The 25,653-nt window shown below is 39.0% G+C and overlaps 1 protein-coding gene across 1 annotated transcript in view; it reads left to right on the forward strand.

The window, feature by feature from the left end:
- Nucleotides 1-6,082: 6,082 nt before the first annotated feature.
- LOC139723120 (fucose mutarotase-like) overlaps nucleotides 6,083-25,653 on the forward strand; it is a 143,321-nt gene continuing 123,750 nt past the window's right edge. Inside the window, exon 1 of the mRNA XM_071634389.1 lies at nucleotides 6,083-6,209. Coding sequence (XP_071490490.1) covers nucleotides 6,125-6,209 — 85 coding nt within the window. The 5' untranslated portion in view covers nucleotides 6,083-6,124. The remainder of the gene's footprint in view (nucleotides 6,210-25,653) is intronic.

The following is a 25,653-nucleotide window of genomic DNA, read 5'->3' on the forward strand; positions in this document are numbered from 1 at the left end:
TGAAGGTTTGTTATTCCGGAGATTCATTAATCCGAAAATGAAATTCGGAATAACGAACCTTCGGAATAACGAATCTTCGGACTAAAGAGCCTTCGGAATAACGAACCTTCGGAATAACGAGCTGTCCCGTATGTATGTATGTATGTATTGATTAATATATTTATCCATCTTTTCACTTATTTTATCTATTCATTCATTCCTTTATTCATTATTTTGTTATTAATTTATGTACATGCGAGATGCTAACCGACATCTCGCCATTTCAAAACTGATTTTCGTGAAATAAACTTTGAATTCCCATAAGAATCGTATGTGCTCTTTGATATTTCACGAGTGGCTTCTAATTATCTCGCAGAAAGTTAAAAGCTGAATCTCCATCTCAACCCAAAACATGGAGTGGTTAAACACTAAAACACCGTCTGAAGAGGACGCGATGTTGAACTCCACTCTTCAGGTCCCCCTGGAGAACATTTAAGTTGTTTATCTTCCCGTCTCTATGGCAAGGACTGAAGGATTAGGGGGAGGGGTGTTCATTCGGACATACGGATAGGCCTAGTATAACAGATTATTTCGTCAAAGAGAAAATCGAATATCTACATTTCCATCGCGGTCATGCCAGAAATCTTTACACACACCTTTGTTTTTTCCAGTTAAAACCCAAATGATAACGCCTGTGTTCAGTGTAAGTCAAACAAGAAATATGTCGTTGATATCTGCTACTCTTGACTAATGTTGAGAACTCGTTGTATTGAACAGATTGTAATTTGACGGTGAATCAAATTTAGATTCTTAGACAATTTGACTTCAATGAAGGATAAAGCATCAAAACGTAGAATCTCTTTATCCACAGTTTATCTGCATACATGATCTGTTTATCTATACTCGTTAGAGTGCTTAGAAAAAGACCATTGCCAAATGTGCAAAGACGACAACAAAAAGGCCACGTGCCTATAGTTTCCCTGATTGTACAGGTGTCTATATGCCTGAAAAACAAATCATTTTCCTTCATGTCCTGATAGTATCTAGAATATAAAAGTCTCCCTGGCATGTTGATGTAGGAATGACGTTTGCCCATTATATAATTATTATTATAATCATGATAATTATCATTATTATTATAACTATTATTGTGTCATTGTATTATTATTGTATAGTTGTGTTATTATTATTATTATCATTATTATTATTATTATTATTATTATTATTATTATTGTATCATTGTATTATTATTGTAGTTGTATCATTATCATTATTATTATTATCATTATTATTATCATTGTTGTTGTTGTTGTTATCATTATTATTATCATTATGTTTTTGATTGCTGCAACCGCACCGATCTAATACTCGATGCTCACTTAGTGGACAGTTCCAGCGCATTTCTTTTCATATTTCACTTGATATTCGAATAGAACGTAATATTCAACAACCACATGTCTATGTATCTGTGCATTCATCTGTTTATTTGGTTATCTTTTCATATCGTATTCACTTGATCATGCACTCGTTCTTTCAATGATCTGTCTATTTTAACTAATTGCTCATTATTGAATTATAGATTATGATTTCACATGTATCTATTCATTAAATCTTTAATTTATTCATTCATATCTTTTCATTAAACATTTAGTGGATTAGAAGTTAAATCTGTTGTCGCACACTGTGTACCGCCTCGCTTTGTTCCAAGTTCAGCATGGACAGCAATACTCACGAGACTAACAGGCGAGTAGTACCACCCACTCCATACATTGATCCGCCAATTTTACGTGGGAAGTGTCCAGGGCAATTACGCCATTTCAGGAGTGTGTTTTATTTTCAGATCTTCCCGACGTCCAGATCGCTATCGATCGATTACAAGGAGATAAAATTATGCGTCGGTGTCATCGTGATTTTTCCTCCTTTTAACTCAGCGTTATTAGTCAATGCGTATTGGGGGAAAAAAGCAGCAGCCATACGATCAATACCGATAATACTCAGGGCCGATACTCGATAGCGCCCTTCCTGATTCGCTCTGACATTGCAGGCGACGGGCTGGTGCGCGCGAACTAAGCGACATCACGTTGCTGACATTAAATGACCCTGGTTCGACCACTTAAAGACACTGCCCTTGATTGATGCCAAGAAAGGGTTTCTTCGAATTTTTTTTTTGACCGGCCATTATGCCATCTCCCTATATGTACATTGGGCTTTGTGATCCATGATTGCACTAAATGGCTAACACGCTTCTCGCTGATAAACCGATGGGCAGCGAGCTTCGAAGAAAGGGTAGGCAGGGGAGTATTCTTGGTCAAGTAAGTTAAAGTTTGTTTGTTTGTTTGTTTTTTTTTTTTTAGAAAGGGGGTTTGGAAATCAGTATTATTCTTCGTTCATTAAACAAATGCCTAATTGCAGTAAAGGAAGACGGCGACCTTTTGATTCTTCGGCGACATTGTTACTTTATACGCGGATTATTGCCGCACCGAGATGAACATTCACCGAACTCACCCACGGAGAGCTGAACTTGTGGCCTAGCCTGTTCTAAATCCTTTGATAAACGGACCATGCAGGGGGAGGTAGCAATGGCAATGACATAGACAGGGGTACTTTGTTGTTATGACAGAGCGGGAAAAAACCTAAAGTAATCAGTGAGGGTTTTTGATGTCGTTGGGTGACTCAACGACAAGATCTGGGAAATATGACTCACCCTGTCGAACTCGAGTGACAAACTTTCTAAAGAGGGTAAAAGGACTACCCGTCTTTACTCGCGCAGTACCCGTCGTAGTCTTGGAAATACAGTCACTAACATCGTATTATAGTGCGTTTTGTATTATTTAGTGGTAGCTGCAGTCTCCTTTTGATATCCATCCTAGATCATTTCTTTATGGTAGCGAAGGTGATATTGCGGTATAGAAGTAATATCTGAGGAGGACCATAAAAAGCAAAAACCATGCGGGATGGGCAGAAATAACACCATGTCTTTAATAGAGAATTAACAACAACAGCAGCAGCAGCAGCAACAACAACAACAACAACAAAAGCAGTAAAAGTTTAAGGGGAATGAATCGAATCCACAAGTGAGTTTCACGCTCGTGACTGAAAGCACATGACCCAGTGACCTTTTACGTTGCCATGCAAGATGCGGTCTAGCTACACATAGAAATATTCGAAATAACACGAGTTTTCAGTTTAGGTCCTACCCCTCCTATTCTCCGAAGTTCCCATTTATCTCTAGCTTTTTTCTTATTTTTCCTTAGTCAAATGAATAGATATTTCGGATCTAATTTCTTTTTCTTTTCAACTGAAAAGTAAGAAAATTGCATTCATGGTGATGCAAAATTGCTACAAGTAATAATTGCGCGACAACGAAACATACACGTATTTACCCCGCCGTCGCGTTTTCTCACAACACCGTGTGACACGATAATTGGGTCTGATTTTCAGACTAGGCACATCGCTCTCCCATCTTTACCCCGTCAGTGACCTGAACTTGGGGTCACAGTTCACCGCAGCACGAGTCAATTGGCTTGACATCGATAGAAATCCAAGGAGGATGGAGGAGAAATCGGATACCTTGTTCCACCAGAAAATCGGCGGTGTTGCTTCGACAGGGGAAACAAACCGCGTTTGTGTGCTACTCAACGACAAATCCCCTTTTCTCCGCAATATCGTCACTACTTCCACTTTCCCATTCACCCCTCTGAAAACGGTGAAATCCGAACTGAAAGCTTGACGTATCACCTATCTCGCACGGATCATGAGTTTAGCTTTGTTGTGAGCGATTGGTGCTCGGGGAACGCATGGAAAATGACATTACTCTTGCAAAGTTCGCTGAAGTCGTTATTATTGTCCCAAAACATGATGAATCGTGTTCGTCTCCCCTTCTCAATCAAGTTGAGTGTGTTTTCGAGAAAAAGAAAAAGCTATGAGGGCAAATTTGTATGAAGAAGTTGCTTATCAAATTCTTCATAATGCAATACAATAAAACACTTTTTTTCTCTCTTTTTTGACCTTAATTTCTTCTGTCTAATAAGTCGACGATGATAAATATTTGGAGTGATATTTCTTTATGTTTTTAAAAGTCATTTACACACCTCAATCAATGATTGCATTGGCATGTAGCTTGGCGTCAAGGGGTAGTCGCATGGACAGTAAGACCTTACCAATAAAGGATGGCGATGCACGTATGGTCAGTGACACCGTCAATGACCGTGGCAGTGTCATGTACAACTCTGAGTATCTGCTTCTTAGAAAGCGTGACTAATGTCAGCAAAAACATCGCCGTCATATTTAGATCATCGGGCAATATACGCGGTCTTTTGCCCTCTCAACGCTGCTACTGCTTTCATCATTCGGCCTCTACTATCCTCACCCACGAACCAGAATGGTCGTATCATATCTCATAATCATGCACATCTAGATGATAAATCCCTCTCACTGCTCCTTCCCTGGTACAAGGGGTCGCTATCCCCTCTCCCTCTTGTATTAGTCACGCTTGCTTGAGCTCACCATCACAATCACTACTCTTCTCGCGATGCGATCTCGTTACCATCACAGGTCTCGTATATTTTTCTCCCCCTCCCCCCCCCCCCCCCCCCCTCACCGAGATCGTCAGCTCCTCTTCTTCTCTGGCGACCTCTGTGTGGAGGTCATAGAAGTACCGAGCGAGGTGGTGATTGAATCATGAGTATTGGATGACTACCGCTGTTTCCGGGAGGAAAATGAGGTACACTTGTACTGTGAAAGGCATTCATGTGAAATATTATTGAACAGCGAATATGGAGATGTTAACACTTGGAGTCTTCTAGGATCATAGCGATAATGATGATGACAATGGTGATGATGGTGATGATGATGATGATGATGATGATATTATTGATGATGACGATGATGATCAAATCAAAATCAAGTCTATCAAATCAGAATCAAAATAATCAATGATGACGACGACAATGATGATAGAGATAATGACGATAACGGTGTCGGTGGTGATAATGATGACGCTGACGATAAAAATCAATTGATGACAATAAATATGGGATGATAACAAAACAGTAACTTTAATTACGTTTGGGTTTTTTTTCATAACAAACTGGGATGTTCTAATTAGTAAAACATTTTAAAGACATTGTTGGAGGCAAAGATAATAGTGACGATGATGGTGATGATGATTAAAACAATTATAATAACAATAATAATGACGATGATGATTAATGATGATGACTTCATGATAATGATGATGATGTAATGCGCCACTTTATATAACCATTAATAACGCCGATGATAGCTTTAGACACAATCATTGTTATATACATCGCTTCGATGTCTATATGAAAATGATGAGGTTTTGCTTACAATAAATTTCTGCGGATGTCATGCAGAAGTATCATTCATTTGCTACTCGCAAAATCTAAAGACCTACTTCACGAGAAAAGAGCGATAAGAAAATGAAAACAAAGAGTAAAGTATATGTCATTATTCTCTTGTACCGTGGACCTCTTACAATATTACTCGTCTCAATTTAACGCTATCCGTCCCTTCTTATTCATGTTTGCAGTTGTAATGATTTTCCCACCATCCACCTAAATGTTTTTTTTTTTCACACATGTAAAACATGATGCAGTGTGAAAAAGATTAAAGGCAGTGGTGTTGAATTACCTCTCCGAGGAGAATAATTTGGGGGATTTACTTTTGGGGATTTATAGCTATACGAAGTGGGAGGTTGAGCTTCATCTCTGCGATGACGAATGATCTGTTTCTCTGAAAGTGGTAGAAAACAGGCCAATGGATTCACAAGTAGGCAGAAACTCATGCAAATGGTAATTCACTTCCCCTGTACTCTGAGTGATACATTTCTTCTGCCTGCCAATTTTAAAAACATGAGGTCCATTCGCCATGTTACTGAAAAAATCGTGCTTTGCATTGCCTGGAGCGTGTTGGGATGACGTCACCATTCCCGGTAATTTCCCGGCTCGTGCTACGTCATACTGTTTGCGCAGGGTCGCCAGAAATCAGCTGAGCTCTTTCTCGACGAGATCTACGTTGGCTCGTATCATCGTACACGAAGCACGTATAGTACGCGATCTACGTAGTGTGGTATGTCCTATGCATCGACGGTGTGTGCGGACGTGCTGACAAGTTGCTCAAAATGGTTGTTCTAAAGGGGATACCTGCTATAATTTCGCCAGATCTGCTCGATGTTTTGGCTCGCATGGGTCATGGTGACGAAATTGGTATGTCAAACTCTTTTTATAAATGTCTGACTAGCTTGAAGTTGCCACTCCTTGTGAACATGTATCGGCAGCACTTGAACTGGTAGTGTTGTGATTGTTCATTCAGAGACCCTGCACCGTTACTGGAGCCTGCAGCTAGCTCCCTGTTACACACACGGCACCGCTTGCCAGGTCTCACTGCACGCCCCTAGATATTACAGCCATCTTTACCTCCCAGGCATGTGCTAGTTTGGTGTGTGGATTGGTGGTGTTGTGTGTGATAGTGAAGTGGGAGGAGGAATCGTCATGGCCGACAGCTCCGAATGATTATGCTGTAGGCTACACGCCAACCGGGCCAGCTCACAGCTCACAGTTTCCTGCAAAAATTCCCTATTCATGTGTTGTCATGAACAGTGGCTGTAGACAGTGTAGCTGCTGTTAACAGAATTTTATATGCCTATTATGAAAACTTTATCATGCAACCATATTTAATGGATGCTCATTTCTCGAGCTAACTGTTACAGTTTGACAGAGCAGAGCCAGAGGGAGAGAGAGTTCATTCCTGACTACACGAGGTCCATACAGCTACAGTACACTGTAACATGTCACTGTCATGTAAACTATGACGTGTATATTTGTGACACTGCAACAATGAGAGTAGCCGAGAAAGCTCTGTACATGGTACTGTAATAAAGCCAAGGGTAGCTCAGGATCCATTAAGAATTACAATGTAGGTGCCAGGCACCTGTGCGTGGGCTGTCTGCAGTTCTCGGAGAAGAAGCAGAAGAAGAAGAAAGAAAGAAGAAAAAAAAAAAAAAAAAACTATAAAAGCTGTTGGGTCTTGCAAAGTTCTGAATCATCTGCGCTGAAACTTAGAAAAGAAAGAAAGAAACGTACTAAAAATCATAACTTTTGAGCGGATTGTCTGATTTTCCACAAGCTGTTGTAGTCTTTTCATCCAGCTATGGCAGCACTAAAACTTCAAAAATTCGTAATTTTAGAATGTATCCGTTCAATTTTTCTCAGACTTCCACTGATGTGTTCTAGCAATATTGCTACATTCTCTCAATTATTTTTAATGTATTTGAAGGTGAACTTGTCCTTTGAGAGATGATCTATGTAGAAAACTATACTTGAGTAAAACTAGGTCCAAATAGTACCAGATGAAGCAGTACATATGGTCTTAATTATTGTGAAAAGCTGCATATAACAGGGGCGGATCCTGGAATTCTGTAAAGGGGGCGTGACTCGACTAATATTTCTTTTGTTTTTCACGAAAAACAAAGGGGGGGGGGGGTGTGCGCCGGTTGCGCCCCTCTATGAATCCGCCACTGTATATCCCTAAGAAGAGTGTATAAGAAATGAGGGGGAAAAGAGTGCAACTATAAACCACATTGAGTCATTATTACCTCTGCCAAAAAGGTTATGTTTTTTGCTGACATTGGTTGCTTGTTTGTTTGTTTGCCTGTCTGTTTGTTTGCAAAATAGCTCAAAAAATTGTGAATGGACCTGGATAAACTTGCCAGAAAAGTTGATAATAACATGAGGAACAGATGATTCCTTTTTGGTAGTGATGTGGGAAATTTTATGAATTTTTGAAGGATTAAAAAAAATCTTTTGGCCAATAGGGTCAATGAGGTTTGCATGCACACACATACGTGCTCTGCTTAATTAAGGCACCAGGCAGCATGCAGGTGAGAAGGTAGACAGACACAAGGCTTTTTTTTATCATTGTGAAATTGGGAGATATGCAGCATGTGTGTGTGTATATATGGGTGGAAATGAGCTGCTCGGCGGAGGTCAGTGCTCTCTGAGTGCTTTTGTAGTACACTATCATTATGCAGTACCGGTAGATGTCATACAAGTCATGATGTTTTAGAGAAGTATTTACCCTGTTTAGAACTCAACTCATGGTTTATTACTTGAACTCTGTCACACCAGCCAATTTGTAGATCTTCAATTCACTTTGTCAACAAAGAATCCAAGCGTTGTTGTCTTTTTCCATTTGTACCACAAATGTTTACCACTCAATGGCCCGAATTCACGAAGGTGGTACAAATGAAACCATGGACAAAAACCATGGAGCGCCAAGTGTCGCATGGAATATTTCGTTGCAAAATCAGTCATTTCGTCAATGAAATGATTATTTTGGAACGAAATGACAACATTTTGTATCTGAGTGAATATTTCATCCACAAAATGATAAATTCGTTAACGAAATGGTCATTTTGTCGACAAAATGACCAATTTCGTAACGAAATATTCCGTGGGACACTTGGCGCTCCATGGTTTTTGTCCATGGTTTTAAAGGGATAGTACAGTATTGGTGGAGATGAGAATTGAGTTTTTAACTTTTTTGCGAGATACCAAGAAAACACTTATGATATAGTACAGAGAATACCATTTTAAGAGGAATTCAAAGTTTATTTGATAAAAATCGGGTTTGGAATGACTGAAACATCCAAAAACAAAGTAAAACAAAGCGATCGTAATAAAGTGTGGGTCCCACACTTTATTAGAATCACTCTTTTTTGGATATCTCGGCCATTTCAAAACCAATTTTCATCAAATAAATGTTAAATTCCTAAAAGAATTACAATCTCTTTCATATTCCATAAGAGGTGTCTCATTATCTCACCGAAATATGTTAGAAACCTGAAATTAGGTCTCAACCAAAGCTATACGATCCCTTTAAACCATGGTTTCATTTGTACCACCTTCGTGAATACGGGCCAATGGGTGTCACAGTGTAGATGAATGACAGGAAATCGTGATGTGTTTTCTGTATTGAATGTGTTCATCAGCGACTTTAAGAGATAATAATTATTTACATAAGTACTCTGGTGTACCTCAATTCTATCAATATATGTATGCAACATACAGTTCTGTCTTCAAAATCAGGACATTCATGTAATCCTTAATACATGTATATGGCTAGATATCTTCTAGTCATTTGCTTTTTCATGGCTGGAATCATTAGTTATTGAAGATCTTTTTCCTGTGCAAATGATAACCAAATTTATACCAAATGACTTCACATCATGCGTAGTGCAGCTTGCCCTAAGATATGCTGTTGCACAGCTGTTGCATGTTGCACAACTCTGCTGCTGCGCAATTACACATATTCCCTCCCCTCTTAAAAAACTGGGCGATTGTCATCTTTTGTGTCCTTAGATACGTATGTCTTATTGAAAGTATAATTCCGACACAGATTTAAATTGACTTTGATATTAAAGTAGCATCTATATAATCAAGCAGAGAAAAAAAGGTTTCATTAAAATTGGCTGCAAAAAAAAAAAATGATCAAGTTATCATGGGTTGTGAAGTTTCCCATTTTGTTAAAGGACAAGTTCACCTTCATAAACATAAGGATTGAGAAAATGCAATAATATTAGTAGAACACATCAGTGAAAGTTTGAGGAAAATTGGACAATCGATGCAAAAGTTATGAATTTTTTAAATTTTTGTGTTGGAACCGCTGGATGAGGAGACTACTACAGCTTGTGAGTCATATGCGTACAACAGTATAAAGAAAATATAAAAGAAAATTCAACATATTTTCATTTTTTTTCGCATAATAAAAGAGCAATTGACTTGCCTCTTTCTAAAGGCAGGGGGAATAATATTACCCATAACATTTGTCGGTAACGAGTCCGGGGAATGTATACTTTTTTCAAAAGATGGAATTTTGTGAAATTCTCTTTATATTTTCCTTATATTGTTGTACGCATGTGACATCTAAGTTATTCATACACTGCAGTAGTCTTCTCATCCAGCGGGTACTGCAAAAAAACTTCAAAAATTCATAACTTTTGAACGGATTGTCTGATTTTCCTCAAACTTTCAATGATGTGTTCTACTAATATTGCTACATTCTCTCAATCCTTATGTTTATGAAGGTGAACTTGTCCTTTAATACAAAACATTGATACAGTCCTTACTCTATATCAGGAGCTGCTTTGGTGGTATTTTTGCTGAAATACTGGTATTCCATCCTTCTTCATTAATATTAAAGAAATTATGACATACTTAATCCATAGAATGTACTCAGGGGTATTTCATTTTCTTGCCAGAAAAGTTATTTTCTAACCAATCCCGAGTAGAGGCACAGTCTAAACATTTGCTATTGGGCAGTAATTTGCAGTATGTGCGACTACAGATACACAGGAAGTGGCAATGTGCTGGCAGTCATATGGAGCACCTATAGCTTCTGCATGGTACTAAAACACGCACTTCAATGGGAGTATCTAGGAGTTGACTGTTCCGATGTGCAATCCATCGCCCCATTCTTACTGAAGCAAAAAGGGGGTTCTGAAGCCTCCTATTGCAGCCTCAAGCAGCCTTTTGGCTCAGTGTGAATGCAGTAGGTAGAATACAGAAAAGGAGATCTGATCAGGTCAGGTTCAGAAACTACCTCCTTGGGGTGGTTTCAGAGCCTGCTATAGCAGCCTCAAAGAACCTCAGCTACAGTAGCAAAATGCTAGGGGGTTTGAGAAGCTGTTTTTTTGCCGACTTTCGCACTCAATCATATTTGCAGTTACGTAACAAATTCAAAAGCCCGTGCCGTGTTCTGTGTACTGGAGGGGAACTTCGTTACAATGGGATTGGAGCCAGTTGGGCCTGCTAAGGCTTGCTGGGGCCTGCTTTGGTTAAAATCAGCTAGTGCAGTATGATAAACAGATGAGAGACTGGTTTTTTGAGCAGGTTTTCAAACCTCCTCGAGGAAGCTTGAAAACTGGCTCACAGTGTTAACAGGGTATGGTACATGATACCCTAGAGTGTCTGCATCTGTGGACTTGTGTGTGTATTTCATATAATATCCCCCCTAAGGTTCTATAGCAAGGAAAGGTTTGGGCCATGGGGTCAGAGGTTAAAGTGATAGTTAAAATGTCACTATTTATCCCATATTTTGAAAATAGCTCACAGCATTGTCAATGATAAAATGTGACTATTTTATACATATTTTGCAAATAGCTGAAGGCATTGTCATGAAAATTAGATATTACTAGTTAGTGATGGTTTTAAGAAAGATGTGGGCCTTGGGATCAAAGATCAAGTGAAAATGCATGAATTCCTAAATATTTGCTCTCTGAATCAATTTAGCCATTCAATTGAAATCTGGTTCAAAGAATGCATTAAAAACACATTTAAAGTTGTACAATCAAATTTGTAAACATATTTCAATTTTTCACCAGTCGTGAAACTGACTAACCTATGAAAGATTAATGCAATATAGCTGAGGCATACCAGTTGCTATGATAGCGACATTTCTTGTTTCTTTTTATTGCCATTTATCTCTTGGTGTCGTAGCATGTGGGAACTCATTGCCATGGATATGGATGGATAAAATAGCTGTGCACAGTTCACAGAAATGCCATCAGTTTTCATGTGGGGTATTATAGCTATACACTGGCTAGATTTGGCCACTGCTGAAAAAGGAGCCCCACTGCAAAGGAAAAAAATGCTTGTCTTCCAACTCCTCCCGATTCATCGGGGGTCACTATATTGGCTGCAAGCATGAGTGAGATGTATGCAAATAAGATGAAATGATGATGTCATCACCTTACAAGCATCCGATTGACCTTCATACAAATCTTCATTAGATTTCTTTTGTTGAAATGTTACCAAAAGGAGTATTCTGTATCCACTGCACATCAAGTTCTTTCAGTATCTTCAAAACAAGGCATCGATTTTTCAAGGAAGTATTGGTTGCAGATGCTAAATCATTGAAAAATAAACCATATTTTCTTAGTGTGCAGACCTTTGGAGTGTTGTGAAATGATGACATCATCATTTGTAATTTGCTATTTGGAGTAATGGGGTTGCAACCAATTTAATATCAATGGTTCAAGATAACCTGAGAAGTACGGAAATTCCCATGCAACAATAAAAAAATCTTGTGGTATATATGAATCATGTGTATTTGATACATATCACAAACATTTTGTAATGAGTTAAATACAAATAGTGAATGGTCATGAGTGTGATGGTGTGAGATTTCGCATGAGGTGAAAGAAGGGGGCGGCGTTCTGTTTAACGAGGTGAAGCCGAGTTGAAAAGTGCTCCTCATCTTTCACCGAGCACAAAATCTTGTTCTATAACATGAGTATTAAGATACTACACACCATACAACACCTCAGTCCACACCTACTCTTGAATTTAGTACAGAAACTAGAGAGGGGCCGTCAAAGGCGGCAGACCCACGCCTGAAGTACAAAGTCGGGGTAAACATAATGTGCATTCGGTCATCTACCAGAATTCGGTCACTTAATTGCCAGTGTGCTTTATCACCAGCCAGTGAGTTCTACCAAAGATCGTACACTGACATCGTTGACTGAGGTGTACGATCTTTGGTTCTACAGTCACATCACACGCAAAGTCACATCATTTCACATACGGTAGCACTCATTCACAACAGGAAAGTCCTTTAGTCTCCTCCAAAAATCCATCAAATATCCCAAATTCCACCGTCAAAAGTGCAGAATCGGAACTTTTCCAAGCGCGCGCGAATTAAGTCCAGTTTTAAGAGTATTGTCTACGCGACGGGTCGCCGAAAAAGCGCTAAAAATCGAGAAATACGCCGTTTTCTTGAGGGATATTTTGATTATAGCAAGCCGAGAGTGTGATGATATCAAAGGTCCTATGAGTGTACGATCTTTGATGGTATCCACAAAAGCGCAAAAGAAAAACAAAATTTACGTACACCAGTACCCCCTAGGCAATTACCCCTATGATTAGTGTCTACGGGAATTATTCAATGCAAGGGTTGAATGCAAATGTCTACTGCACCAGTATTCGGTCACCAACGAGCGCCGCAACGTCCCCGATGCAATTTTGCACCAACAGTGTAGAGCGCGATGCATTGTCAGCGGCCTTGCACACGCATTGACATTGAGCGCGCATATCGTGCAGTGTGACTGCGACCGAGCAAATGCTCCTCCAACGAAAAAAACAATCAATGTTAATTTGAAAAATCATCAAAATACGGGCCAGTTTGTGATGACGGAGAACGAACTTTCATAAATCTAGAAGGACATAGTCCCTCAAATAGGCCTAAACGTAAATTTCGGAATTCTTACGAACATTTGAGCAGCGAAGTCGGATCGTTTGGGAGTTTATGTTTTCGTATGGTAGCAGAAAATCGCAAAGTGAGAAACAGAAAATTTTCGGAGTGGTCACTACTAGTGGGGTCAAAACTTCAAGGTCACACAGAATTTGCAAGGGTCAACCGATTATCACCAAAATCTAATCGATTCTTTCCTACCATTATCCAAACATCCCCTGAACATTTCGTGCAAATCCGTTTACCCGTTCTCTTGTTATCTTGTACACAAACAAACAAACAAACAAACATACGGAACCCTTTACATAACCCCCTGCCGATTTTCATCGGCGTGGGTAATGACAACTTTTTCCTTGTGAATGTGAATGGGTAACAATACTGTCAATTATATGTGAAAGTAATCAGTTGAAGTTGTTGACGGTAAAATGAGTGACTGACTAACTGCATGTTTGTAACTAATTGAGTATGTGCAGAAAAGGTATGTTTACTGTGATGTCAGAGGCATGAAATGGTCAAAAAACTATGAGTTGACCATGAATTCAACGTGGGAGTATATTTGTAAATTGGTGACATCAGCTATGAGCTATTTTTGCTTGAACAAAATTGCACAGCTCACCAGCAACAGTGTGCCGTGGTACTTTTAACTGAGTTTTAATAGCTTATGAGCAATTTGCCAGTCAGATAGCTAGAATCTTTGAAGGTGTTATATGGATGAACTTAGTCACCAACCTGTTTGTAGTGGCCATCCCTTTACAGGGGCCACCCTTCTATTTCCCTTAAGTGGTTGCCACATACAGGGGGTTGCTGTTCGTTATTCCGAAGGTTCGTTCTTCCGAAGGTTCATTATTCCGAAGGTTCGTTAATCCGAAACACACAAATTCCCTATACCTAGAGGTTCGTTAATCCGAAAATAAAAAAGGGTTTGTTAATCCGAACATTTGTGGCGTTATTCCGAAGGTTCGTCAATCCGAAAATGAAATAGGGTTTGCTATTCCGAAGGCTCGTTTATCCGAAAATGAAATAGGGTTCGTTATTCTGAAGGTTCGTTAATCTGAAAATGAAATAGGGTTCGTTATTCCAAAGGTTCGTTGGTCCAAAATGATATAGGGTCGCTAACGAACCTTCGGAATAATGAGCTTTGTTTCACTTTCGGATTAACGAACCTTTGGAATAACGAACCTTATTTCATTTTCGGATTAATGAACCTTCGTAATAACAAACCTCATCACATTTTCGGATTAACGAACCTTCGGAATAACGAATCTTCGCAATAACGAACCTTCGGAATAACGAACCTTCGGACTAAAGAACCTTCGGAATAACGAACCTTCGGAATAACGAGCTGTAACCATACAGGGTTGGCTAAAAGATGGTGCGCATCATTGCTCGGTGTCCAATTTGTACTACTCTCATGCTTTACACACTTTTTACTTGCTCATGGTCACATCTGGCCACAACAAAATGATTTGATTGATGCCTGTTCCTCGTTAAACTATGGTATGTCAGTTAGATCTCCAAGCCAAGCTCATAGATAGAAAGTGTTTTCACACTTTTATGAGGCTGTTTAGACCTGTGTGGTACTCCCACAAGTACTGTACAAAATTGATATAATGGCTGAAAAAAGGTCAAGTCAATCTAGATCTCTCCAGAGAGTGACTGACTTGTTTTTGAAAGGAACACAGCTTTGTGGCTGCCGTATCAATTGGCAATTCTTTATCTATGCCGCATCAGGATTGATGTAGGAAATAGGATTGTACAGGTCTGTTACATGGGTACACATGTGAGTACTCCAAATTAAGGGAGAGGAGAGAAAACTGCGTCAAATTATCCATTTTACGAGTCTGTCCTTGAGTCTCCCGCAGTGGGAATATACATCAACTTCAAGCTCATCATTCCTCCTTGTACATGCACTTCAGTGCTGTTAGTAGTAAGCCCCAAAGGTGTTAATGGGTTAATGCGATAACATCTTGTTACCTTGTCTGGTCATGTGTAAGTACTACTTACGGGCATTTTCTGTTTTTTATCTCTGCCCTTTTTTTTGTTTCTGTTTTTGTCTTGCAGAATTGGTTACATGAGGGGGACAAAAGTGAGGCTCGTAAGTCCATTGATTGTTTTTTTGTTTTTTTTTCTATAAATGTCCAAATGTAGCCTGGAGAAATGTGTTGAAATGATATTTAATTTGAGAATACTTTTAATGGTTCAGGGGAGGCCTGGGGGGTGTTTAATTAACGTTTGTCAGCGCTGACAACTTGAATCACCATAGTAACAGTCAGTGACCAGAGCATCTCAGCCAATCAAAACCAAGGATTTTGCTGAAATTGTCAGCGCTGACAAACGTTGATGAAACACCCCCAGATCTAACAAAGAGTTTAGAATCCGACTACTTTCCTCATTCAAGCCAATGTCTCATTATATCAGTACATCCAAATTGCATTTCACAAACATATCTGTTTAAATTCTGTTGATATGCAAATATGTATGTGTGGGAAAACGATCCTGCATGTAGCATGTATGTGGTATGCATGTGTGTGTGTGTGGGGTGGGGGAGGGTGTGATATGTTAGAAACAGAAAAGGAGTGAATACGATTCCAAAACAATGTAATTAATGTGTATGTTGAACTCCTAAGTAACAAATTAAAATAAAATGATTGATGAGGTGACTCAAAAGGGTTCTGATATGGAGCCAAATGTCACTTGCAAATACATCCTATTGTACCATGACACTTAACCTATTATGGGAACCTGGGCCCTGTTTCATAAAGCTGTTCGTAAAGTTACGAACAACTTACGAGCGACTGGTGATCAGTTCTGATGTGCTATACTTATCAGAGTTTCAATAATTCAGCACAAAAACTGATCACCAGTCGTTCGTAAGTCGTTCGTAACTTTACGAACAGCTTTATGAAACACCCCCCTGGTGGCCTATGTAAAGTGTATTTGGGTTTAAAATTCAGGATGGAACGGGTTAAGCATGGAGAGTATTAACCCGTTACATACTGAATTCTTACATCCCCATAGACTTAACACAAAGGTAACCAGGTTTAATAACGTAGGGAATGGGTTAATCCTCTGTCACATAGATTATGAAAATTACAAGTTTGTGACCATATTGCAAACACATTCTTGAAAGGAAAAAAAATCTACACAATTTTGATATTTGTGGTATTGTAGTGTTAAGGGTGAGTGAGGGTAAGGTATGGGTGGCCTTAGGCTTTTCTCTTCTTTCTGGCAGCTGAAGCAAATATTATACTCTAACCCTTGAAAAAAGACTAGAAATAGGCTGAAACTGTGATTTTCTGGGACATGTTTGGTAGAAAGGCGATACAAATTTGCTTCCAGAATTACTAACTTGTACCAAGAGATCATTTGATCTGGGTAGGAATGTATTGATGTTTCCAAACACGTTTACAAATGAGGTTCTTCTTGCCGATCTTGAAGGGCTCCAACTCCTACACAGGTTTTATGATGGACTAAGAGGACAGGTGTACCGTATGACCCAAAAAAAAATTATAACGGGACCCTCTGCAATGATATCTTTAAAGATATTAAATCAATCTAAATACAAATTCAGGGTATGAAACTATAACTCATTGCCCACATCTTACAGAAAACCCCATTCGATTTGCTTCAGTGGTCAAAGAGAAATGAGGAATTTTGTAGAGGATGGAGGGAATCTCTTCCCTCCAAGTTCCGTCTATTGTATTCACACACGAGATCATGGAAGTGCTAAACTTGGAAGAATCAGACTCATGATATGCTTTACAACAATCCACATTTCTCTGTGACCACTTAACCAAATCAAATGGGGTTTCCTGCAAAATAGAGCTAAAATGTTATATTTTAAGACCCTGAAGTAGCATAAATTTATAGACAATTTAATCATATTAGGTGTTATCAATGCGAAAATCTGATTGTAATTTTTTTTTTTTTGGACATACTGTATTGGAAGGTAGAAAGCAGGGTTTGGTATTCTTTATTTTTTTTTTCTGGTCATCATTGTTGGTGTTTTTTTGGTGGTGGTTTTATGTTGAAATTGAGCGCATATCAAATCCCAAATGTGCCCGAGCCGCACGTAGGCTAAGAGGAGTATATAGCAGCAATACGAGGTGTAATCATTCAAATGAATAGTGAGTGCCGGGGGAATTAGGGTTGGGATAGCGTGGGCGTTTGTAACTGACATGCCTGAATCTACAGTCTGGAGTCCCGCTTGTTGATAAACAATTATGAATTTGGACTGGAAAAAACAAAGATGTTAAAATACTTCTAATATGGATGAGGAGGCTATCATCTACAGGTTCATTCCATTCTACATGGGACAGAAATTAGTAAAGTTGTTTTTTTCTTTTTTAAAAGCCCACCCCCTCCCTCCCCCAAATAGAAACTTGCCAGCGGCCATTCTTTTCCAGCAGCATTGCAGTGCGCTATAAAGCTGTGTACTGTTGGTGCTCCTTGTCAATATTGTTCTTTTGTCAATATTGTTCTTTACCCAAAATGGAAAGATAAAATATAAACAAAATGTCCTAGTAGTTAGTTGCTACATTGTACATAATTTAATAGTGAAATGTCTACAGCCTCTGTCTCGCTTTGCCGGATAGGCCAGCCGTACAAGAAACAGGCAATATTTTGCTCATCCGTTGTTTAAATCATCAATCCAGTGAGTGTAAAGTTTCCATTTTAGAGTTGCGTACATGCATGGTATAGGGGCTGAACAAAACAAACAAACAGAAACACACATGGGGCGATTGTGTACAGGACAGTGGAATGTGTGGAAATGCATGAGAAACAAATATGAACCCCATGCCCACAGGACAAAATGCGCGAGGAATAAATGGGTGATGCATGAGACGTACATGGAACGCTAGAGAACCATGCATTATGCATTTGATGTGCCGTACATAGCTGTTCCATTCATTCCATCTCTTGCAGCATTGGACTGTACAGGAGGCCTAGCGGATGGAAACGCTTGGAAAATGACAAAGTACAGTACAGATACAGGAAAAACCTCAGATTGCACTATCCGTTTTTGGCGAGTCAATCTTGGAGTTTTTTAGGCCAAATGGTATTCATAATTGACACAAAATATGACAAAAAAGAGAAGGTGAAAGAGGGTCAGTACCTGTGATTACTAAGTTGTAATTCTAATTTTTTGCGGACTATATTTATTTCGTGCAACATTTGTGGGGTGCAACGGTCTGTTCAACTATGGCCGTGATGCTCTCAATTTGCTTGTGATCTGATTTGCTTTTACCTCAAATACTTCCTTTAAAAAAGTATGACTAATTGACTACACTGCCATTGGTGTCTGTGCTAACATTTGTGTTTATATCACATCAGGAAACCTCTATACAATCTACATCGTGTACACAATTTTATATGACTTGAAGGTTTTTAGACTTTGTGCCTCACTGTTGGGACCAGATATAGTATTTCCCCTTTTTTTTCAGGCTCGTGGAATGTTTATGCATGATTCACTTGTAAATAACTAAATGAATGCAAGAAGCAAATAAACCGTACAGAGAATGTCATGTTGGAACTCCGATAACGTAGTGATGGAAATCCAATCGATCCCTGGTGAAAAGTGCTCATGACTTGCAACTTTTTGTTTATCGGGGATGGGGGGAAGGAGTTGGTGGGTAGGGGCGAGAATCTTTGTTAAAGGAGAACCTTTCTATAAAATCATCTTACCGCCCCTGATCAAAGTGTACAGATGTCTGGCCCATCACTGGAGTTGGAAAATTTTTCTGAATGGACAGGGGATGCACTGAAATAGAAATGAACCTGGAAACATCAATAAATTCCAGGTGGGGATTATGCATTGACGTCACGAGCTGTCGGCGACGGGAGCGCGGTGTCCACTGTCCCCGCTGAGTGACGACCATTGTCTCAGAAGACCAAAAATCAAACCCTCGGTCTGCGAGGAAGCTTACGAAGTGGCCATCAATTATGTGAGAGGGATTATGGTATGGCTTAATGGAGGCAAATAGTTATTAATCTGCAACCAAGCTACCCATGCAGGCTCATGCAGCCCATTTATATCTTTCTGTTTGTGGAGGGGTTTCAATTTTGTCTTTGGTTGTGGGTTCTGGTAGCAGTCTCCAGGAACCTGTTCCTTGCGGCTGGTCTTCCTCCTTTTCCCCAGGGGCCCAGCTCCCAAACTTTTCTAAAAGCTTTGTATTCAGCTCCTGGTTTGCAAGCTTGCACCCCAGTTACACGGAGCATTCCAGGAGCGCTTGTGAAGCATGTAAAAGGCTGCGTTATCTAAAAATTTTCTGAGGCAGAATCACCATCCTAAGCGCTCTTGAGACATTTTCAGGGGATAGATAAACACAACCGTGTTTTCAAACGCGTTTAGAAACTGCGTTTTGAAACGCCATATTTCGTATGGCGTTTTGAAATGCGTTTGAGACCACGATAGTCATTCTGTGAGTAGATAAATGCAATGCCGTTTTGAAACGCATTTAAACTCAGGGTCAAATTTCAGCTGTTTGCAGTTGTGCTCTCCACCCATTATTTGTGTGTGACTGACGAGGCATGTTTGCTGGTGTGCAGTTGACCTTTACTTCCTGGGTCGATTGGCGCAAAGAAGCTGTGCAGTGACATCACTCGAATTGCGATTGTATGATGGTTGGATAAATGTGGCACCCCCAGAATAGCGTTTCAAACCACGTTCGCAAACACCATTCCAAACGCATTTTGAAACGTGATTCTCTCTCTCAAGTTAGATAAACTCAGTCAAAGTCTGTATGAACCGACAAAGAGTGTCTGAAGCGCTCTGAAGTTATACCCCTTGAAAAGAGTAGATTCAAGCACTCTGCCTCCTGTATAAATGGTCATCAACGTTTATAGCTCTTTCTGCTGTAACACCAGAACTAAATTGGTAGACAAAATGCACAAACACACACACACACACACATACACACACACTCATACATACATTCACACACGGAATTACTGTAAAAGTAGGTGTATTTGTGATACATATAATTTTTATGGATATCATGCTACTTTTGGCTAGTACAATTTCTATACCTGCAAAAATATTTTCACTCTTTTCTATGCACATTTTGAACAGGTTGAACCATGTTTTTCATATTCAACCAGATAAATACGACTTCAGTAGTAATTCATATGTGAATGAGTGTATGTGTCCTTTGTAATCACTTTGTAGCCAACATTGTACTAGATTTTACAGGTCTGTTCCATCTTCAAATGTTACTTGTTAGTTGTAATATTCATGTTTAAGTACATAGACAGTTGCGCAGTACATTGATTTTCATAATGCATGGATATGCCAAGTCACATTCTGTCTCTTTTCAGAATTGAATGAAAACTGAACAAGTTGTGCAATTTGCAATTTTATTGCTTGGCACAAATTAAAGAACGTGCAACTGTTTTTCAGCTACTCGGTGCAAAACTTTAAATAAAGATGTTTACAGTGAAGTGCAAGAGGATATGCTCATGGTGGCAATATGAATGAGTGCTCCAAAAGCATCTAGAAAAAACAAAAACAAAAACAAGAGCAAGAAGCAAACAACAGACACACAAATTTAAAAAGTGGGGTATTACTCTAATTGAATCCCTCAGGCTGTTTAGACCACCCACATACAGATATATCATGTTTATAAAAGAAGGAAAGAAGTTGTATAATATGCATGTGCTGTATAGATAATAGGCTATTTAGACCACCCACATACAGATACATATGTTAATAAAAGAAGGAAAGAAGTTGTATAATACACAATTGTATGCATGTGCTGTATAGATATGCTGTGTGCTCCCAGAAAATATAACGTAGTTTAGATGAAAGAAATTAGGTACCTATAATTTTCCTCTAAACACCTGAGTAGTATTTTCAATATCACCACTGCCAAAGGCTGCAAAAGTGTCATTTGCAGATTGAAGATTTATGATATGGAAATACTTTTATGACTATTTACTTGATACGATGTCATTTTGTATAATGAATTACATGATGATAACAGGACAAAACATATTAGATGGAAGGACCACTTTGCTTCTATGACAGAGTAATCACATGTCAGTCACATTATCACAGACACAAAATGGATTCTATACGAGAACCAAGGTCAATTGCAACATTTATCCTGTATTGACTACAGTTATATTTGCTGTGCAGATAAAGAAGCTGGCAGTAGTATTATATTCTCCATCACTTCTCAGAATCTGAATGTCAGCATTGTGTACAGTCACTGGCTGGCCAATGAGGATAGCAGTGGGATGGCAGTTGTTTACGTGTCTGCGAAGATAAGACTACCACAGTGAAGATGACCTTGAGAGATGCACTTTGCAATGGAGTGGGAGCCACTGGCTAGGCTCTTCTTTGAGACCCAAACTATGAAAGCAGTGGTGTTTCAATTTGACAACCTCACCCACCCCCTCAACCTCCTAATATCAAAAGTAGGTGATCAGAATTTCATCTACTTTGTCAGGTTTGCCTCAAAACATAAATTATGAGAAGTTCACTTGCTTCCTTATTAAAATTAGTTTCTTTAAGTGATACAGATTGATTAGATATGTGTGTGCATATTCTCATAGCTTGTTTGTGCTGTATTTGCTTAACAATATCCCACAATTGTGGGAGTGTCCGTATTGAAAGGTGTATTCTCCTGTTGCATTGTCGCTGTGGTAACAAGTAACACTTTGATTGAGCCCTGCTTTTCATACCTGTTACAATGACCCCTTTGAACGCGAGTGCAAGTTGTCTTGACTTGTGATACTGGTGGACAAGAGGCAAAAGAGATTATTGCCTTTCTGTTCTTGTCTTTTTTCTCTCTTTTTTTTGTGTGTCTCATGAGATGATGAACAATGGATCCATTTGTAAGAATGGCGGGACTGTAAAGGCATTATTTGCCATTTGGAGATGAAGCAAAAACTCAGCTTTTTTAGTGCTTCAAACTAGTTCTAAAATGTGAGTTAGGTATAGAAACAACCAATGCAAAAATGTTAATCAATGTAATTGATGTTTGGTATTGTTAAATGTACAAAATGTGCACAGCAATGATTATAAAATTGTTTCTAGAATAAACTCTCTGCAGTTATGGTTTATTGAGAAAAATAGTGATATATCCTTATATTTGAGGCTTTGTTGTGAAATTCTTATATGGTAGGACATTTTGTGATACAAGTGACCTATATGTACATATATGCATGAAATGTGATAAATGGAACATTTTTTTTTATTAAATCACTGCTACCGATAGTAAACAGTAGGTCCTACCTTTAAGCAGGACTCATAAGAGTTGTCCCCAAAGTATTTAGTTGTGATCATGACGGATTATTGTATAATTTTAACACTCAGTTAACACTCAGTACTGAACATTCACAAGTGCAACTGTACTATTCATTCTAACATGTTTTGTGTATTTTTTGTGTGTCTTTCTCTTTGCTAAGTTATTGTAGTCAAAATATTTGAATCTTGTAAACCATTCGACCAAATAATTTTCTTTGAGGAACTTGTATTCTTCTTATTATGATCCTTTGTTCCACTTTCTATCCTATTTTTTCCTTTATCATTTACCAACTCAGTAGAATACTATTTTGCAGAAGTGTTGTTAAGCGCTGACAATCGCAGGCGAAGTAAGCTGAATGTAAACTTCAGCATGAGGGCTTTTGGAGATGTATAAATGTGATGATTTTTCATATAAGTTATTTGAAAGTTTAAGAGGTGCAAATTCTTTTATACTAATGATTCAGCGAGTCTCTGCGACCAAATGAAATGGCTAAAGTTTGTACCATCGGCCATATACATCGTATAGGGTATTGGTGTTAAATGCATGCATGAGCCTCTTGGACCAGAGTTATGCTGATTGGTTGCAAGTTTTGCTGCCAGACGCTGGTAGAAAAATTCAGCAATTTGGGGTAGCTAGTGTGCTTTCACAGGTGCACCGTGGGATAGCTTGGTGGCATTGTCGCTTTCAGTTGTCTAGCCTGTCTTTTTCTGCATACAATACAATGTTGTTTGCGCGCTGGTCTGATGGTAAGCGAGATGCAGCCAAGACGGAATCTAACTTTGCTACCAAGCTGCTATTGTATCCCACAATCCATCTGAACAGGGTTGGCATGGAGGCATTCGCATGTAGGGCTCACACCTGTGAATATAATGGAATATTCCTGACCGCATCACAAAATCGTACCAAAGATACTAAAATAAATAATGAAAAAAATGTAAAATCAGAAAAGGCAGTTTGGCAGAAACTGAATAACTGCAGACATTGAGTATGAATTCCTCTACAAACTGCATTTTGGTTGGAAGATGAAAGCTTTTCTCATGGAATTTGTAGGGACTATATTTGAGTGGGTGCATGTACAGAAAATATATGATTTTTTTTTTCGAATGAAAAGGACTCGTAGTCTGGCTTTGCAAATGCTTGGACAGAGTTTGAGCTGAAGAACCCCTCCCCCCCCCCCCCCCCCCCCCCTTCGAAATTTGATGGATGAAAGGGTATATCTCACTTTTTCAGGTTACTGAAGATGATACACCTCCATTTCTCTCAGCTACAGTATATTACGGAATTTTTTGAATTTTGAATTTTAACACACGTCTGTATGGGGAATTATTTACCCATGTGAGCCCTACGGCCAGTATCCTGAATTCAAGAAGCAATTTTAGAAATTTTGGATTGACCTCTGAAGGGTTACCTCATGCTGGTTGCATAGCTCTGTCGGGAACAATACCATACTCACTTCTCATGCAATTCCTACAGAGGGAAAGCCTGTGACAAAGGCTAGATGACCACAGAAGCAGTGTACGTCCTGTGCATTTTGTAACATTTGGTCCCATGCTAACGGGGTTTGCCAAAATAGTTTGTTATGGTGTGGGGGCAGTCACCTTTGTTGCAGCAGTTGCCATGGAAATGTAAACATTTGGCGAGGAATTCGTCAAACACTTGAGCCCCTGTGACACCTGCAGTGCATTCTTGTGCTATTTATTCAAGATAGACTGAGGAATGTGGTTTCCGTTCAAAGAGAAAGAATATTTCAATTTGTAGGTGTACTGTGTACCGTTGAGCAATGGAGTACAGTGTTTGCCCAGAGACAAGATTTGCCGATATAAATATCAGGTGTAGTCTACTACATGTATTTCTCATTCCCTGATCCCCATGTTTGCAGTTCCTAAATTAGTTTTAGCTGTGCTGTTTCCTTGTAAACATTTGTGCGTGACAATTTCCTCTGCAGTGTACTGGTATACACCTCTTTATTTTTGTTTTTTTTAATAGTTTTTGATAATCAACATGTTTTTCATTTCTGTCTCAGTTATAGACTGGATGAGCCTGTAAAAAGCAAGAGTCTGTTACTTTGCAGAAGAGGGTTAGGATTCTCTCATATTATTATTTTTTTTTTTGGCAAGAAATGCAAATTTGTGCATTGTATCTCTCTTCATTTGTTATATAGGCCTAAAGTATTTAGAGCTCGACAGATCTTTGCTATTTTCCTGGATCAGCAAGTATGCCTTCAAGTCGGTGCGATTATGTATACGCTCATTGCTTCTCTTCTAACGTCTATTTCTGATAAAGGACTACAGTATGATCCTCATGCTGATTATCCTGTCACAGCTTTGTTTATTTGTATCCATATTTGCCATAATGGGTGTGTCTACCCCGCCCCCACGGCTAAATGACAAGCCCTCAATGAGACGGCTTGGAAGCGAGCAATAAGGAAACTTCCCACACGCCAAAGGAATATTTGAATGGTACTGAAGTATCAGAATTATTTCTCCACTATAATTTTTTCTGTGCAGCGGTTGTGCGGTACACTTTTTGTTGTTGTTGTTGTTGTTGTTGGTAAATACAGTATAATTACCTCAGCACGCATATTGCATGTGATGATATTTATCTTTATTGTCATCAATCTGTACTTGCATTGTGCAAACATGTGTACCACTGTAAAAGTGGAAATTTTCGCGGTGTTGAAATTTTCGCGCATTTCGCGCAGCCAGAAACTAGCGCGAAAATAAAAGCAAGCGAATATTTTTGCTTGCCATATGTTCCAGTGCGTGATGTCTTAATTCTGCGGAATTAAAAACACGCGAAACTCTTCTTACCCGGCCAAGCGCAAAAAATTAGTCGCGCGAAAATATCCACTTTTACAGTAGTACCTGGGATGTGTTATGATTGTGTGTGATTAAAGAAGTACCATTTGCCCTGCTGTTTTCTATTTTGATTTTATATATATATATATATATATATATATATGCATGTATATTTTTTTTCAACCATGCAAAATTTTGTGACATTAGCAAAAGGGATGTGTGACCTTTAAACCATCCTTGCAAGTAAATATGACATATCTTGCAAACTTTAACTACATGTATAGGGGTCTCAGTCAAGCTTATCTTTTTTTTTCCTGCGTGCTAAGTCATTCATAAATCTCATTATGGATGGT

Source organism: Diadema antillarum, unplaced genomic scaffold (assembly GCF_040938485.1).
Source record: "Diadema antillarum isolate AM-2024a unplaced genomic scaffold, OU_Dant_1.0 scf00000181, whole genome shotgun sequence".
In the NCBI taxonomy this organism is placed as follows: domain Eukaryota; kingdom Metazoa; phylum Echinodermata; class Echinoidea; order Diadematoida; family Diadematidae; genus Diadema; species Diadema antillarum.